Source organism: Dissoconium aciculare (assembly GCF_010015565.1).
Source record: "Dissoconium aciculare CBS 342.82 unplaced genomic scaffold K489scaffold_1, whole genome shotgun sequence".
NCBI lineage: Eukaryota > Fungi > Ascomycota > Dothideomycetes > Mycosphaerellales > Dissoconiaceae > Dissoconium > Dissoconium aciculare.
The window spans coordinates 1,238,064-1,251,605 of NW_022984951.1; the positions used below are offsets into that span (position 1 = coordinate 1,238,064).

At 52.5% G+C, this 13,542-nt stretch overlaps 4 protein-coding genes across 4 annotated transcripts; 2 read left to right on the top strand and 2 right to left on the bottom strand.

Annotated features, from left to right (window-relative positions):
- Nucleotides 1–72: 72 nt before the first annotated feature.
- On the bottom strand, nucleotides 73–1,566 carry K489DRAFT_385952 (uncharacterized protein; the record flags this gene model as incomplete). Its single annotated transcript, XM_033606181.1, has 1 exon — nucleotides 73–1,566. The coding sequence occupies one exon, from the start codon at nucleotides 1,564–1,566 to the stop codon at nucleotides 73–75; it is 1,494 nt and encodes a 497-aa protein (XP_033464355.1).
- A 498-nt stretch (nucleotides 1,567–2,064) lies between these two features.
- K489DRAFT_375403 (SPX-domain-containing protein) lies at nucleotides 2,065–4,879 on the top strand. Its single transcript, XM_033603680.1, has 2 exons — nucleotides 2,065–4,565; nucleotides 4,631–4,879. The coding sequence occupies exons 1-2, from the start codon at nucleotides 2,256–2,258 to the stop codon at nucleotides 4,724–4,726; spliced, it is 2,406 nt and encodes an 801-aa protein (XP_033464356.1). The 5' UTR covers nucleotides 2,065–2,255; the 3' UTR covers nucleotides 4,727–4,879.
- A 283-nt stretch (nucleotides 4,880–5,162) lies between these two features.
- On the bottom strand, nucleotides 5,163–9,008 carry K489DRAFT_427703 (uncharacterized protein; the record flags this gene model as incomplete). The annotated part of the gene is made up of 1 exon (XM_033608308.1): nucleotides 5,163–9,008. The coding sequence occupies one exon, from the start codon at nucleotides 9,006–9,008 to the stop codon at nucleotides 5,163–5,165; it is 3,846 nt and encodes a 1,281-aa protein (XP_033464357.1).
- Nucleotides 9,009–9,401: 393 nt separating this feature from the next.
- Nucleotides 9,402–10,496, top strand: K489DRAFT_311161 (S-adenosyl-L-methionine-dependent methyltransferase; the record flags this gene model as incomplete). Its single annotated transcript, XM_033600762.1, has 1 exon — nucleotides 9,402–10,496. The coding sequence occupies one exon, from the start codon at nucleotides 9,402–9,404 to the stop codon at nucleotides 10,494–10,496; it is 1,095 nt and encodes a 364-aa protein (XP_033464358.1).
- Nucleotides 10,497–13,542: the final 3,046 nt, after the last annotated feature.

Below are 13,542 nucleotides of genomic sequence, written 5' to 3' on the forward strand. Positions count from 1 at the left end.
TGGATTTCTATGCGACCGCGGCATTCGATGCTTATTCGAGTTCCTTCGAACCGCGCTGGTTTGTCATGCAATTTACAATTTGCTACGCGCCCTTGATGTCGGCTCCTCGAGGCCACCAGGCCCGTCATAAATTTCGCCTTCTACCCTTCGCGAGTTCACTTGGCGGGGACCCAATTGTTTGACAGAGTGACACCCGAGGAGTCGCATAGCTGTTTCAGTCTCAGCCTTTAAGATCTCCAGCACGCGCTTGACGCCATCAATACCCCCAGCGCCAAGGCCATATAGCGGTGAACGACCAAGACCGACTGCCGTTGCTCCAAGACACAAGGCTTTGACAACATCTGTCCCGCGCCTAACGCCGCCGTCCACGAAAACCTCTAGCTTGGAGAAGACCTCCGGACAATACTTCCTGATCTCAAGCAGGGTGTGAATCGACGGAGGTGCCGTATCTGCGGCCCGACCACCATGGTTGGATAAAATGATGCCTTTAACATGCGGAGCATGGAGACTGGCGAGATACGCATCCTCGTGCGTCTGCAAGCCTTTGAGAATGACGGGCAGGTTTGTATGTTTTCTGAGCCACGGGAGGGTATTGCTCCAGGTCAAGTCCGGTGCTGTCCCAGCAAACAGGGCCTTGCCAACACCACCAGTGACTGGCGCTGCAGAGGTTGTTGATGCCGAGCCGTCTTGTGTCGTGCTCGTGACCGGCAGACTAGCTGCAACAGATTTTGTTCGCTCATCATGCTCCCGCTTGCCAGGGACTGGCGCATCCAAGGTTAAGCAGATGAACTTGATGGCAGGAAGTTCCGCTATGCGCGCGAGCATATCCTCACTCTTTTTGCGATCGGTCTGGACATAGAGCTGCCATCCAAAGAGTTGATCTGGACCGGCGCCTGCAACAATCTGCTCCGGAGTCTGCGATGCATTGTTTGAAATTATTTGCATCGCTCCGAAAGTCTGACAGGCTTTGGCTATGCCATGCTCGCCATCTGAATGCGCTAGGCGCGCCATCGCCGCTGGCGCAACGTAGAATGGTACATTGACTTTGTGTCCCAGAATACTTGTCGATGTATCGCAGCGAGTGACATCTACGAAGATGCGCGGTCGGAGCAGGATTGAGCGATATACACTGTTGTTGAATGCTTTGGAATGAAGATCATCGGCAGCGCCATAATAATACGCCCAAGCACGCTGGCTGATTTTCTTGGTTGCTAATGCTTCGATGTCATCCAAATTAAGGCAATCCTCTAGACTAGCTAGAGCGTTATCGTCGAATGATGATCGAGTAATTGATACCTGTGAGCTCTGCTTCGTCGGCAATGTTCCTTTGTCGACGATTCCAATCTTTGCTTCTGCAGGCAGACTGTTTTCCAATGTTCCTGGGGGATGTACAGGATCAAATTCCTCCGTAGCGTCAGTGCCAGCTAATTGAAGAATGACTTTGGCGCCACCAGGATGATCTGCGAGGAAACAAGAGACATCATAGACATTGCCATACAGAATAACCCAACAATCGTTCTGTGACCGATGCATCTGCACCTCTGCGTAGGAAATAGTCCGCGCCATTCTCTTGAGGATGTAGATGTAAACTCAAGCACACACCACCTTGATGAGATGGAACAGGTGCCAGCTGATCTTCTATTATCAAGTCCGAAGCGATAGTTTACCCAACTTAACACTGAAGAATTGCCTCAGGTGCACTGTACCCGGCCTAGGTATGGATGGACTGAAGCATTCCCAGGCTGGGAGCATTTTGTCCGATGACGTTCTAATCGCGTCCCGCATGCACACATACCTAGGTAGCTTCCTCGTGGGATCACTCTTGCCGCGTGTCAAATCCAGCAATGCAATTGGCTGAATTTGTAGCGCTTCAGGCTCGCATGGGCGGATGGCTGGCTGGATGCAGCGCAATGATCGGGAGTGGGGTGGTGGTTTGTTCGCCTGTTGTAGCATCGCGTAGTTGGCCCGATTGTACTGTAGGCAAGTGCGGGTGTGGCATCACAAGCGAGCTAGACCATCGTAGCTGTGGGCGGGCTTTCGCGGCTTGCCAATGCGGCAGGCATTGCTTTTCGGTTCGCAATCCGCAACGTCCATATTGCCTACCACCGGGTTCACCTTTCTGTCCCGGCCACCAGTCTTTTCACTCTCGAGGCCAATCTTTCTTTGCTGTCGTTTCCGCAACATATGCAGTCTGCGGAAGATCCAGACTAGGACAACCTGTAACACAACAACGAAGAAACACCTGCCAGTTCAAAATGAGGTTCGGACGGACCCTCCAGATCTCCACGTACGAGCCGTGGAAGCAATACTACATCGACTACGCCAAGCTCAAGAAGCTCCTCCGCGAGGATGAGTCTAGCGTCAACCTGCAGGGCTCTGCCAAAAACGCTGATCAATGGACGGAGAAAGATGAGGAGGCTTTCGTGGAAGAACTTGTGAACGTCCAGTTGGAGAAGGTCCACAAGTTTCACAAAGACACATACGAAGCTTTAGGAGAGCGTACAGCGGGGTGTGAAGCTAAGCTTGACCAGATCGCTGGTGCCGAGAAGGGTTCATCAGGCGAGGCGCAAGACAAGCCAGCAGAAGAGGGAAGCAGCAACAGCAATGGAAAGAAAAAGGTGCCCAGCGAAGAAGAGAAGCAGAAGATACTGAAGGAGGTCGAGTCTGAGCTCGATCAAATCACCAAAGAGACGAACGAGCTTGAGAAATACAGCCGTGTCAACTACACTGGCTTCTTGAAGGCGGTCAAGAAGCACGATCGGAAACGTGGTACCGCCTACCGCGTACGGCCATTGCTTCAAGTGCGTTTGACAGCTCTGCCTTTCAACAAGGAGGACTACAGTCCTCTTATCTTCCGACTCAGTGCCATGTATGGCTTTGTGCGACAACACCTGAACGGCAACGACACACAGGCCGTGAAAGCGTCGGAGAATCAAGAAGGCAAAGAAGAGTACAAGAGTCACAAGTTTTGGGTTCACCCAGAGAATCTGTTGGAGATCAAGACTATGATCATGCGCCGTCTCCCGGTGCTAGTGTACAATCCTCAAACATCTCGCGTCGCCGAAGGCCTCACCCCAGATCCGTCCATCACAAGCATATACTTCGACAACCCCGATTTCACGCTCTATACGGACAAGATTGAAAAGAGCTCCGGTTCTTCCTTGCGACTGCGCTGGTACGGCCAACTCGATGACAAGCCAGATATCTACCTGGAGAAGAAGACCATCACCGAGAATGATACAAGCTACGAATCCCGTTTCGCTACCAAAGACAAATACATCCAGCGTTTCCTCAAGAACGAGTACCACATGGAGAAGCAGATCACGAAGCTTGAGGAGCGAGCTGGCGAGCAGAGTGCAGAGGCACGATCGATGAAGGCGTCGGTCGAGGAAATCCAGAGCTTCATTACCGAGCATGAACTGCAGCCTGTAGTGCGCGCGAACTACACTCGCACTGCTTTCCAGATCCCTGGAGACGACCACGTCCGTGTTAGTCTTGACACCGATCTAGCCTTCATCCGCGAGGATGCTTTCGACCTCGACCGTCCATGTAGGGATCCCGACACGTGGCATCGTGCTGACATCGACAACAACCGACTTGAGTATCCCTTCTCTTCCGTTCGTAAGGGTGAGATCACACGGTTCCCCTTCGCTGTGCTTGAATTCAAGATCAAGAATACTGGCAAGAAGAACGAATGGCTTGAAGACATCATGAACAGCCATCTGGTCAAAGCAGCTCCCCGTTTCAGCAAATTCGTTCACGGAGTTGCGACGCTCTTCGACGATGGTGTCAATATTTTCCCGTTCTGGCTGAGTGAAATGGAGACCGACATTCGCAGAGATCCGCAGCAAGCTTTCGAGGAAGAACAGGCTCGTCGACAGAAAGAGCGTGACGATGAATTTGCCGTCGGCTCTTTACTCCGATCGGGTGTTAGCCCTAGGTCGAAACCTGGCGTCATTTCTCCCGTGGGTTCACCAATGCTCGCAGATACCATCAAGCGTGACGCAGAAGCATCTTCTAGACTGGGAACCTCCGCTGTGGTGGAGCCGACCCAACGCAATCAAACTGCCGGAGAGCCCGACGACGACGAGACGGGTATTCAGGGCAACCGTGAGTCTGGCCCACCGCGCGGCTTGAAGAATATCTTCCACACCTGGAGCACAAGCAAATTCGCACAGTCCAGACGTGCCGGCAAGACACGTCTTCCACCAGGTGTGGTCGAGCCAAAGTTCTGGATCAAGGACCAAGGCCCGCTCAAGGTTGAAGGCAAGGTCTGGCTCGCCAATCAGAGAACTTACATCAAATGGCAACATGTGTCTGTTCTCCTTGCTGGTCTCTCGTTGGGTCTCTACAACGCTGCCGGCAAAGACAACAACATCGCTCGTGGCCTCGCTGTAGTGTACACCATCGTCGCCCTCTTCACTGCTGCATGGGGTTACGGTGTGTACATGTGGCGTACCCACCTGATCGAGCGAAGGAGCGGCAAGGACTTCGATGCAATCATCGGGCCTATCGTCGTCTGCATTGGTCTGATCGTTGCTCTTGTCCTCAACTTCATTTTCAAGGTATGTCGCCTATAGAGTGGCACAACACAATTTTTGACGACAAAGAAACTAACAGTTCTATTTAGTACCATCAAGCGCTCATTGACCGCGAGCACCAAGATCCCAGTCACCCGGGCTTCAACCACACAAGCTCTTATGGCTTGCAGCAGATGCTTTCATGAGGAAGATGACAAGGATTGCTTAGTGATCAGGTCACTTCTAGATGTCGTTCAGTGTTTCCCCCACGCGTCGCTCTATCATGTAAATAATGTATCGTCTATCCATCGGAATGCAGGTTTCGGTATTAAATGCTCCACGTCGATTGTGTGCGCTTTTCCCTTCAACCAAAACTCGTAGCGAGGCTCGTAACTGTCATTTCGACCCTCGCACCTTTATATACACGAGATTCATACATACGATGACGACTCTTCCATATACCCAGGAGCCCATTGAGGACGAGCCACACAGTACCTTCGTCTACGTGCCTTGCACTCAAGCACTTACGTGTTGTACCACACAAGATGAATGTTCATTACTGCTTCGTCTTCACTGATTTTCAGCGTGTCGCATGACTGACAGTGTACATCAACAGGCATCCTAGATCGTACATTCCCACGCTCAATTCGCGTCTCCGTCAGCTATCGTCATCGGCGTGTTCCCAGCGACCAAGAAGAAAGATTTATGACTCGTCCAATCCCCAAGTTGCTCAAAATCGCTACTGATCCGGGCTGCCCTAGCCGCGAGATTCAAGCGCAGCGTCCCTGGTAACGTCGGGCACAGCACAAATTCCACCATCGAGACCGCACCGGGCGTCATTGGCGGTAGGATCCGCTGGAGCGCGCCGGCGACGACGAAACGTCTCTCGTCGCGTACGATGTCGGAGTCCTGTTGTGGGGAGAGCTGGACGTGTAGAGGTAGAAGTCGCTTGAAGTGGTTCGTTATTGAAACTTGTATTGTGATGAATTGGCCCACTAACACTTGGACGTGGCTGCCGGAGTCGATGGGTTCCAAATCGCCTGATTTTTTCTTGCGGATTTGAATAGCCAGGCGGGCTGGAGGCTGCAGGAGCGACTCCATGCTATTCGTGGGACAAGGAATTCCGTTCAGGTCTACGACGCCACTGCGTTTTTCGACGGTCCATGTAATCTTCAGTTGGCGTAACAGTTGGGCCCAGACTTCGGAAATCGTGGACTCGAAGTCCGCGTCTGGTCGGGCGGGATATAAGCAGATCCGTTTCACCTCTCCAGGGACTAGCTGACCATGAGAAAGGTCTTTATCATCCTGAGATGTGTCCTTGCATTGATAATGCATCAATTCCGGCCACGCATTTCGAATCTCGAATGCCAAGCAGAGCTCAGAGGAGCTGTTGTCGATCCTCGAGATGATCTCGAAATGCTGGATCTGTAGAGCAGCATTGACAGTCATATCGACAGAGACGGACACGATCCGCGCTAGTCTGGTCTGATCTGGGTCACCCGGTCCGTAGTAGAAGCTGATTCTCGTGCTGGTAACTTCGGCTTTGCCAATGATGCTGATCTTAAAATTGATTGTCTGGCCAGGCTGTATGATGCGCTCGAGAATGTCATCCGCATCGACCTGCTCATCTGTGATCTTTGCAGAGCGGATCACGCCTTGATTATCTTTTATTTCAAATATGCGGGCGGGACTGGTGCCAGTGTTGCGGAGTGCTACGGTAACCGTTTGAGTCTCGCCATCTAGCAGCATGATACCGAATTCTGACCGAGAGAAATGTTCAAGTGTGAGTGTTGGAAGAGGTCCGACAATTGTGGCCGAAATGGTCTTTGATCGAATGCCCATCCTGTGGAGGGCATCTTTCTCAGCAATAGTTTCAGAGGCCGACGGCGCCTCCGGCTTGAAGCTCTTAATCGTCAGAGGACTATGCGACGCCCATGGACTGTCTAAAATTGGGAATACTTGAGAATAACAGCCGTGAACCTTCAGACGAATGGCGGTGAGTTTCGTGTCGCCACTGGCCGCAGACGATACAAGAACAGGCAGACTTTGGAAACGCAGCGGACCGAGACTCATTGGCTTGAAGTGCGTTTGAAGCTGAATACCATCCGTTACAACTTCTAATTCTTCCAGTTCAACCGCCATGCTGAAAGGATTCTGAAGCGTGACGATGCACTTCGCAAGTTCTCCTTGCACTAACACGGACTTGGGCTGAATCGAAGTTCCTGGTCGACTTGCGTTCGGGTCGTATAGGAGAGGATTCGCCGGTCGCTCTGGATCTATGGCTGTTTCTTTGCTGTTTAATCTTGATCGGTCGATGATGATTTGCTCAGCGGTCGGAAGCGCAAATTGCACGTCTCGCACAATGAATGGATCCCAATAAGCAGCCTGGCTGTCAGAAAGACCAAGGTGTTTCGACACAGCGACAGTCCGACCTATTAATGCATTCAAGTGTATTTGTTCCTCCCTGGAAAACGTCGAGGAGATTGTCTCGGCGTCTAGATCTATGGCGGAGTTCGGGCCGCCCATCCTCAGGTGCGATGCGCTAACTCGCAGGAGGCCATCAGGATCGGGTGAGGCTTCACAGAATGCCGCAAGTTCTCTCAAGATACCATGTTTAAGCATTTTGTTCCCGGAATGGTTGGGCTCAGCAAATACAGGAGCTATCGATGGTTCATCGGGCACAAGAGAGATGCCGTATACGTTCGAGATCTCGTCCATCAAGAGGTTAAATCCGCGAGTCTCTTCTCCGGATTGGACGGTATTTTCTTGGCCAGAAATCATCGACAGACTTGCTGCTGGATGGATGCCCATTTCTGCAGCACCAATTTTGCGTGCTTGGACCATCGCCGATGTGAGACGCACAATCATCTCCTGGACAGTGACAGCCTTCTTACGTTCGAGACCCAGAGTAGAGTACGCAGAGGCCAAGCCTGCGAGAAGTGTGATGTGATCGACGATGTTGACCCCGTCGTCGTCCGTCGGTAACGCCTGAGAGAGCAGGTCGCTTATCCCGATCCTCGTCAAAGCTCGGGGGCCAGAACTATATGACCTCCCACGGATGCTGCTTAGAATCGCTGGACGCTTCATGTGTGGAGTCGCGAGCGATTTGAGGCTCTCCAGCGACAGTTCACCATTGCCTTCAGCCAACACGGTTAGAAGTCTCGCTGATCGAATGGCAGCATCTGCGGGAGCGAGGAAAGGCAATTCCAGTGCGCCCTCTGCGGAACGATAAAGGTCATTGATCGCTCTCAGTAGATCTGGGATCGCTTTAGATAGGTTGGAGACCTGAGATTTGCGTCGTTCTTTGGGGTCATCCGCGATCTTATTCTCTGGGGAAAGTGAGGCTGATAGGCGAGAGACATGTCCGGATTTCTCAAAAGCTGGATAGCATAGGGATGGGATTGAGAATTCTGTCTCAGCCCACGCCTGTAACAGCAGACAGACCATGATCATCTCAAGGCCTTTCGCAGTCCACAGATTGTCGGCAAGGCTCCTTGCTTTACTAGTGTGGTCTACGAGTGCCTTTTGACCCTCAAGCCATTGACCAGCCATGACTTGGATCGCACCGATCACAATGCCCACCCGCGCCTTGCCTCGGGCACGAAGCTTTTCTTGTGAATTATTGGACCCGAAGCCCTGTGGCGGCACACGATCGTTGCTGGTCGCTCGTGCGCGGGCCTTGATCTTGCCAGTCGGATTGCTCGCATTACTATCAGATCTTTGGATCCCGGTCACACCTTGCATTTGATCAAATGAAGTTGCTGGAGGACCATGGCTCCCGCTCGAGTGCCTCGGACTCTCCTCATCCACCGGACTTGGCACACCAACGCTTTGAGGCGGTGTGCCACTACTCGAGCCTGGACGCCTGTCATTTTCGCGCAGTGGACTGAACCTTTGATAATTACGTGAGGTCTGACCAGGTGTCTGGATATTTGGTGATGCCTGTAAAGCATTCGCATATGTGCTCAAATCCGACAAAAAGCGAGTGGAGACTTCGCGCATCGCTGCCCACAGGGAGCGATCATGGTCCTGATCGAGGTTGCTGATCGAGATTGTCGAGGATTTGGTCTTTTTTGTTTCGCGTTCCGCATCATCGTCCAGGACTATCAGCTGGCGATGTACCACACGGGGATGCTTTTCCCGCAAGTATTGCGCCGCATTCTCCAGCTGTGGCTGCTCTGCATCACGATGACTCTCATCAACGATGCCCAAAATTAAGAGTGGCTCTCTGAATAGCTCAAACGGAGAGAGTTGACTTGACTGTTGGGACGGTTCCGATGTGCTGTAATTGTATAGGAGCCTGCCATGAGGGAATGATTTCGGATGCAGTAGATAGTCTTTTTCGTCATGTGCCAGATCAATTAGTCGGATGACGCTGGCTTCTTTTTGGAGACGGGCGACGAGTTTATTGAATCGGGATGCTTCTATGTGGACTGGCAGGACGAGCACCCTGATCGCAGCCGGAACGAATGGGGAGAAGTGATCCATGCAAGCTCGATTTCGTGATCTGAGATATCAGTTCACGATAGATACCGCTGCAGATTCACAGACCATGATGCTCGAATTATTAACCAAACCGAGGAATGTGCGTAAAGATATCAGGCGTGGCACTGTCCCGTGTGCTTTTAAGCCTTAGGTCTTGATATCTCGATCCCACATACACTGTCTGAGCAACTGTGCAGAGCTCCAGGGCTGTTGATCATTCACACTCGGCGGCTGGTCCGGGGGCCGTGCATTGGGGCAAACTACAATGCAGGTGATGACATGACCAAATCTCAAGCCTTCCGCAGCGGGCTTCAGGCGTAAGAGTTTCTTGCCAGCCTCTGACCCTGCTCTACATATCTGTTGTGTCAGACATTGCTACAAGCCCACATCACAGAAATGCGTCCGATATCAGTTCGTATCGCATTGGGCCGACGCGCGCACCTACAAAAGAGAGGCTTCTCACAGTCCAGAGCTCGAACTTACGCCGTGCAATCACCTGGCGCGCCATCTGTGGAGGTCTTCTCCAATAGGACCAAATGGCTGCAGAAAGAGCGAGCAGCCACATCTACACAGCAAAGCAGACAGGTCGATTACCTCCGCGATGAAGTCGCGGCTCGCCTGTGTGATCGACTGTTGGACATCAATCGAACATTTCCAAAAGTCTTAGACTTTGGCGCCAATGCCTGCAACATCGCTCGCATTCTTACTCGCCCGGACCCGGATCCTGACAGCGACAAACCGCACGTCGATCCTATTGCCAAGCGAATCGGTCACATAACATGTGCGGAGGCCAGTCCGACCCTTCTGTATCGGGATGCGGAGGATTCCTTCAACACCGAAATCGACATCAAAAGAGACGTTTTGAAGAATGCGGAATACGTTCCATACGAATCTGAGACCTTTGATCTGGTCATTAGCTCATTGAGTCTTCACTGGATCAACGACTTGCCCTCCGTCTTGGCCCAGATCAACAATTGCCTCAAACCCGATGCTCCCTTCATTGCCGCAATGAGCGGTGGAGACAGTCTGTTCGAGCTTCGAGGAAGCTTGCAGCTCGCCGAACAAGAACGTCTGGGTGGAATCGGAACACACATCTCGCCACTCGCAGACGTAAGAGACGTCGGCAACTTGCTCTCACGGGCAGGGTTCAAGCTGCTTACGGTGGATGTCGACGACATCGTGGTCGACTATCCCAACATCTTTGCGTTGATGACAGACTTGCAAGCAATGGGAGAAGGCAACGCTGCGCTTCGCAGAGAGCCTGGCCCTATCAGTCGAGATGCGCTCCTGGCGACAGAGGCGATCTACCGAGAGCTGTACGGCGAAATTCAGGAGGACGGTAACACCGTTTTGCCTGCGACGTTTCGAACGATCTACATGATTGGCTGGAAAGATGGTGCAGAGACGCCGAAACCATTAGATCGAGGTTCCGGTCAGGTTAACCTCAAGGACTTTTTAGGAGGAGGAGGAGGTGGAGGTGTCGGAAGCTGAAGGGCAAAAGGCACCGCAGGACATTCCGATGGCATCACAATCGACGTGAAGGCAGGCCATCAAGAATAATTAAAATATTTGAGGGATGCTCCTTCTTGGGCAACACGAGATGCTGCGCCTAAAGCCTGAGCTTTGTCTCGAATCATACAGATGCCATGTTGTCAAGCGAGCGAGCGAGATTGACATCGCTCGTACTTGTTTGAGGAGCATAAGCTGTGCTTCGACTGCCACCTCACTTTGCAGCCACAGCTGATTGTGAATGGGTGGGCCGCCATACCGAACTCGAACAACCGGTCCGTGGTGCGAACCTCGTGACTACAACTGGCCAACGTCTCGCGCGACAGGATGCTCAATGGATAGTTCCCACAGAGTGAAGCGGAGCTAGGGCGCCTGTACTCGCGAATCGAAGTGGAAAAACTCGCACGGCAGACCGCATCGACCGACACTCTTGTCGATACGACGTCCGACAGAGGGCGATGCTGACCGTTTTACGAAACTCAGCAGATAGAGGATGCGACAGGCATGATGGCTTTTGCATCAAATGTTCATATTTTCAAACCCTTTCTACAAGGCTCACAACAAACGAATGGCCCGAAGCCAAGTTACGCTTCAAGCTTGTCAATAGCGGCAGGTACTCAAGAATAGCTGACGATATTTTCCTGCTTTCTGTCACAGAGCTGCGTATCAATGCATCTTCGAGCTGGATGCGATGCGCTTGGTCCTGATAGTGACCGTATGCCGCCCGAGCCCCAGCGCAAACACATGCGTACCTTATCCCCAGCCGAACATGATCCAGAGGTGCACGTCATTCAAGGGCCGTCCTGGCTTTTGCTGCCTCTGCAGCGGCTGCTCGGTCATTGACCCCTCGGAAAGCGACTACACCGTGGATGGCGACGGCGTGGCGGTTTTCAAGGAGCCGGTGTGCGTGTCTGATAGTGAATGTGATCGAGGCAACCTTTGTGGGGTCCCGGCGTTCAGCTCCAGTCGGAGGATCTGTGTGGAGGCCGCATCGACGTCGTGTAATAATACTGGGTTGATATATCCGATGTATCCCAACTCATTTTGAGCAAGCTCTCGGGCTCCAGGGGGGCTCCAGGGCTCCAGCTGTGTATAATATTAGGGTTAGTGATTCGGGTTGGTTGAAAGTAGATTGCCTCAACCAAGACTGGGCATGCCGAGATGAGCGAAGACAGGTCAATTAAATGCCGATTGGAAATATATATGCATGCATTTGTTATCCATTTTCAGCTCAGACTTGGCTTCACACATCATTGATGTAAGTATGATGGGTACCAGCCCAGTGATGAGCAACAATGGAATTCGAAGTCCTGTAAAATGAGCAGGTCATCTAGGAGAGACCGTCTCAATTCGCGACTGTAATGAGCCTCGCCGAGGTAGGCATAGATACCTCGACCGTAGACGAAGTTCTGTCCGAATCACCTTTCGATGGAGCACGACGCAACTTGACCCTCAGCTGAACAGCTGATGCCGTTTCAAGAATACCTCGCTGGGGCAATGATATGCCCACTGCATACCGCTGCCCCTGTCGCCTACCAGGATGTACGCTTCTGCCCGACAATGGGACTCCAATTTCATCAAAATCACAGCACATCATGGCAGGCACGCACAATTCAACGAGAGCACGATCGCCATCCGGCATGGCAGTGGAAGTCAGAGCGCCTCTGTGCCGCTGGAGGTCGTCAGTCACACGGCCGCGCCCTCACGTGAAGCTGAAACAATTGAGAACAAGGTTGTGGCATGAACATCGGGACCTGGGAGTTCGGCCGAAATGCTACGTCGTTCCGGACCACTTGGTGACAAGGTTGAATAGCACGGATTGTGTCGGACGCGCTCTGAAACATCCAGCACACGTTATGGGGCAGGAAAACCTTGGAAGTCACCCGAACTGACGGCGGCACGGCAGGGTCACGACGAGAATATGAAACGCCGCAGTGCAGCGGTATCATATGTCATCGTGGTGGCATGGTTGTGGAACGGTCTCAAGCTTTCCCCGGGTTTCATCTACGCGCGTGTAACAGAGTGAGGAAGCGACTCTTTGTTGATTCGTTGAGGGAGTGAGGTTCTTCTCATCAAGTGCGCATCGTCTTTCCATCGTGATCGTCGAGGGCTTTCCCGCGCGGATCAATTATCTTTTACGGAGCACGACATGATTGCAAGGTACAGTGTATAGCGTTCTCTCATCGTTGGGAATATGTCGTTATTTCATGTTGAACGTCGTCGTCATGTAGCACGTCACGCTCCCAACGTACGTTGAAAACGGTTTACGTTCCGAGTTCCGATCAGACACGCATACACACCGTGACCGCGTCTGGTGGAAGGAGCAGGAGGAGCAGTGACATGGGATCGCTCTCGGTACACCGGCTGCCATCGAATTTGCACGCGATATCAAAGCATACGCATGCACGACATCCGTCCTGTACTGCATACCTATGTACCTATCCATCTCTATACTGCATCTGGCAGAGATTGGAAAACGCGCGGCAATAATACCAACAGTCTCCTCCCCCGCCGTGTCCCAACGCCACACACGTTTCGGTTCATGCGCCTCGGATTCCAACAGAAGGGAGAGAGGATGTCCTTATAGCGGGGGAGACCGAAACTCTGGCGGAAGGACAGTGAGGATTTCCCCAGGGCGTCAAAGAAAGGCAATCTGAATTTCGTGTCATGGAGACGCCGTGGATGTCTTTTGTTTCTTTACAGTTTCGTCAAGCGCCCGGGTCGGAAACTTGTTGCTGGCATGGCGGGTCGCCCCCCGCCATGCTACTCACTACTGTACCTTCCGAATAGCGGGTCAAGCGGCGGGTTTCCGAAAAGTTGGGCCAGCCTCCGTGTGCCAAGCGACAAGGCGAGCGGACAGTGTCATGGTTGGTGACAGGGACCATCGGGCAAATACGAATGTTGATGAGCGATTTGAGATGGCGCCTAGGAGGCCTGGCTGGGCATGGCATGGCAGGGCAGGGCACAGTGTTCACAGGTCACAATGGGATCTTGTTCGAAGGATTGGCGGGTGCCGCCAGCATATTCC

Excerpts from the sequence above, each read along its gene's own strand:
- K489DRAFT_375403 (XM_033603680.1), top strand. The coding sequence starts at position 2,256 with ATGAGGTTCGGACGGACCCTCCAGATCTCCACGTACGAGCCGTGGAAG. Across the intron at positions 4,566-4,630 it reads TCCTCAACTTCATTTTCAAG|TACCATCAAGCGCTCATTGA; the intron begins GTATGTCGCCTA and ends AGTTCTATTTAG.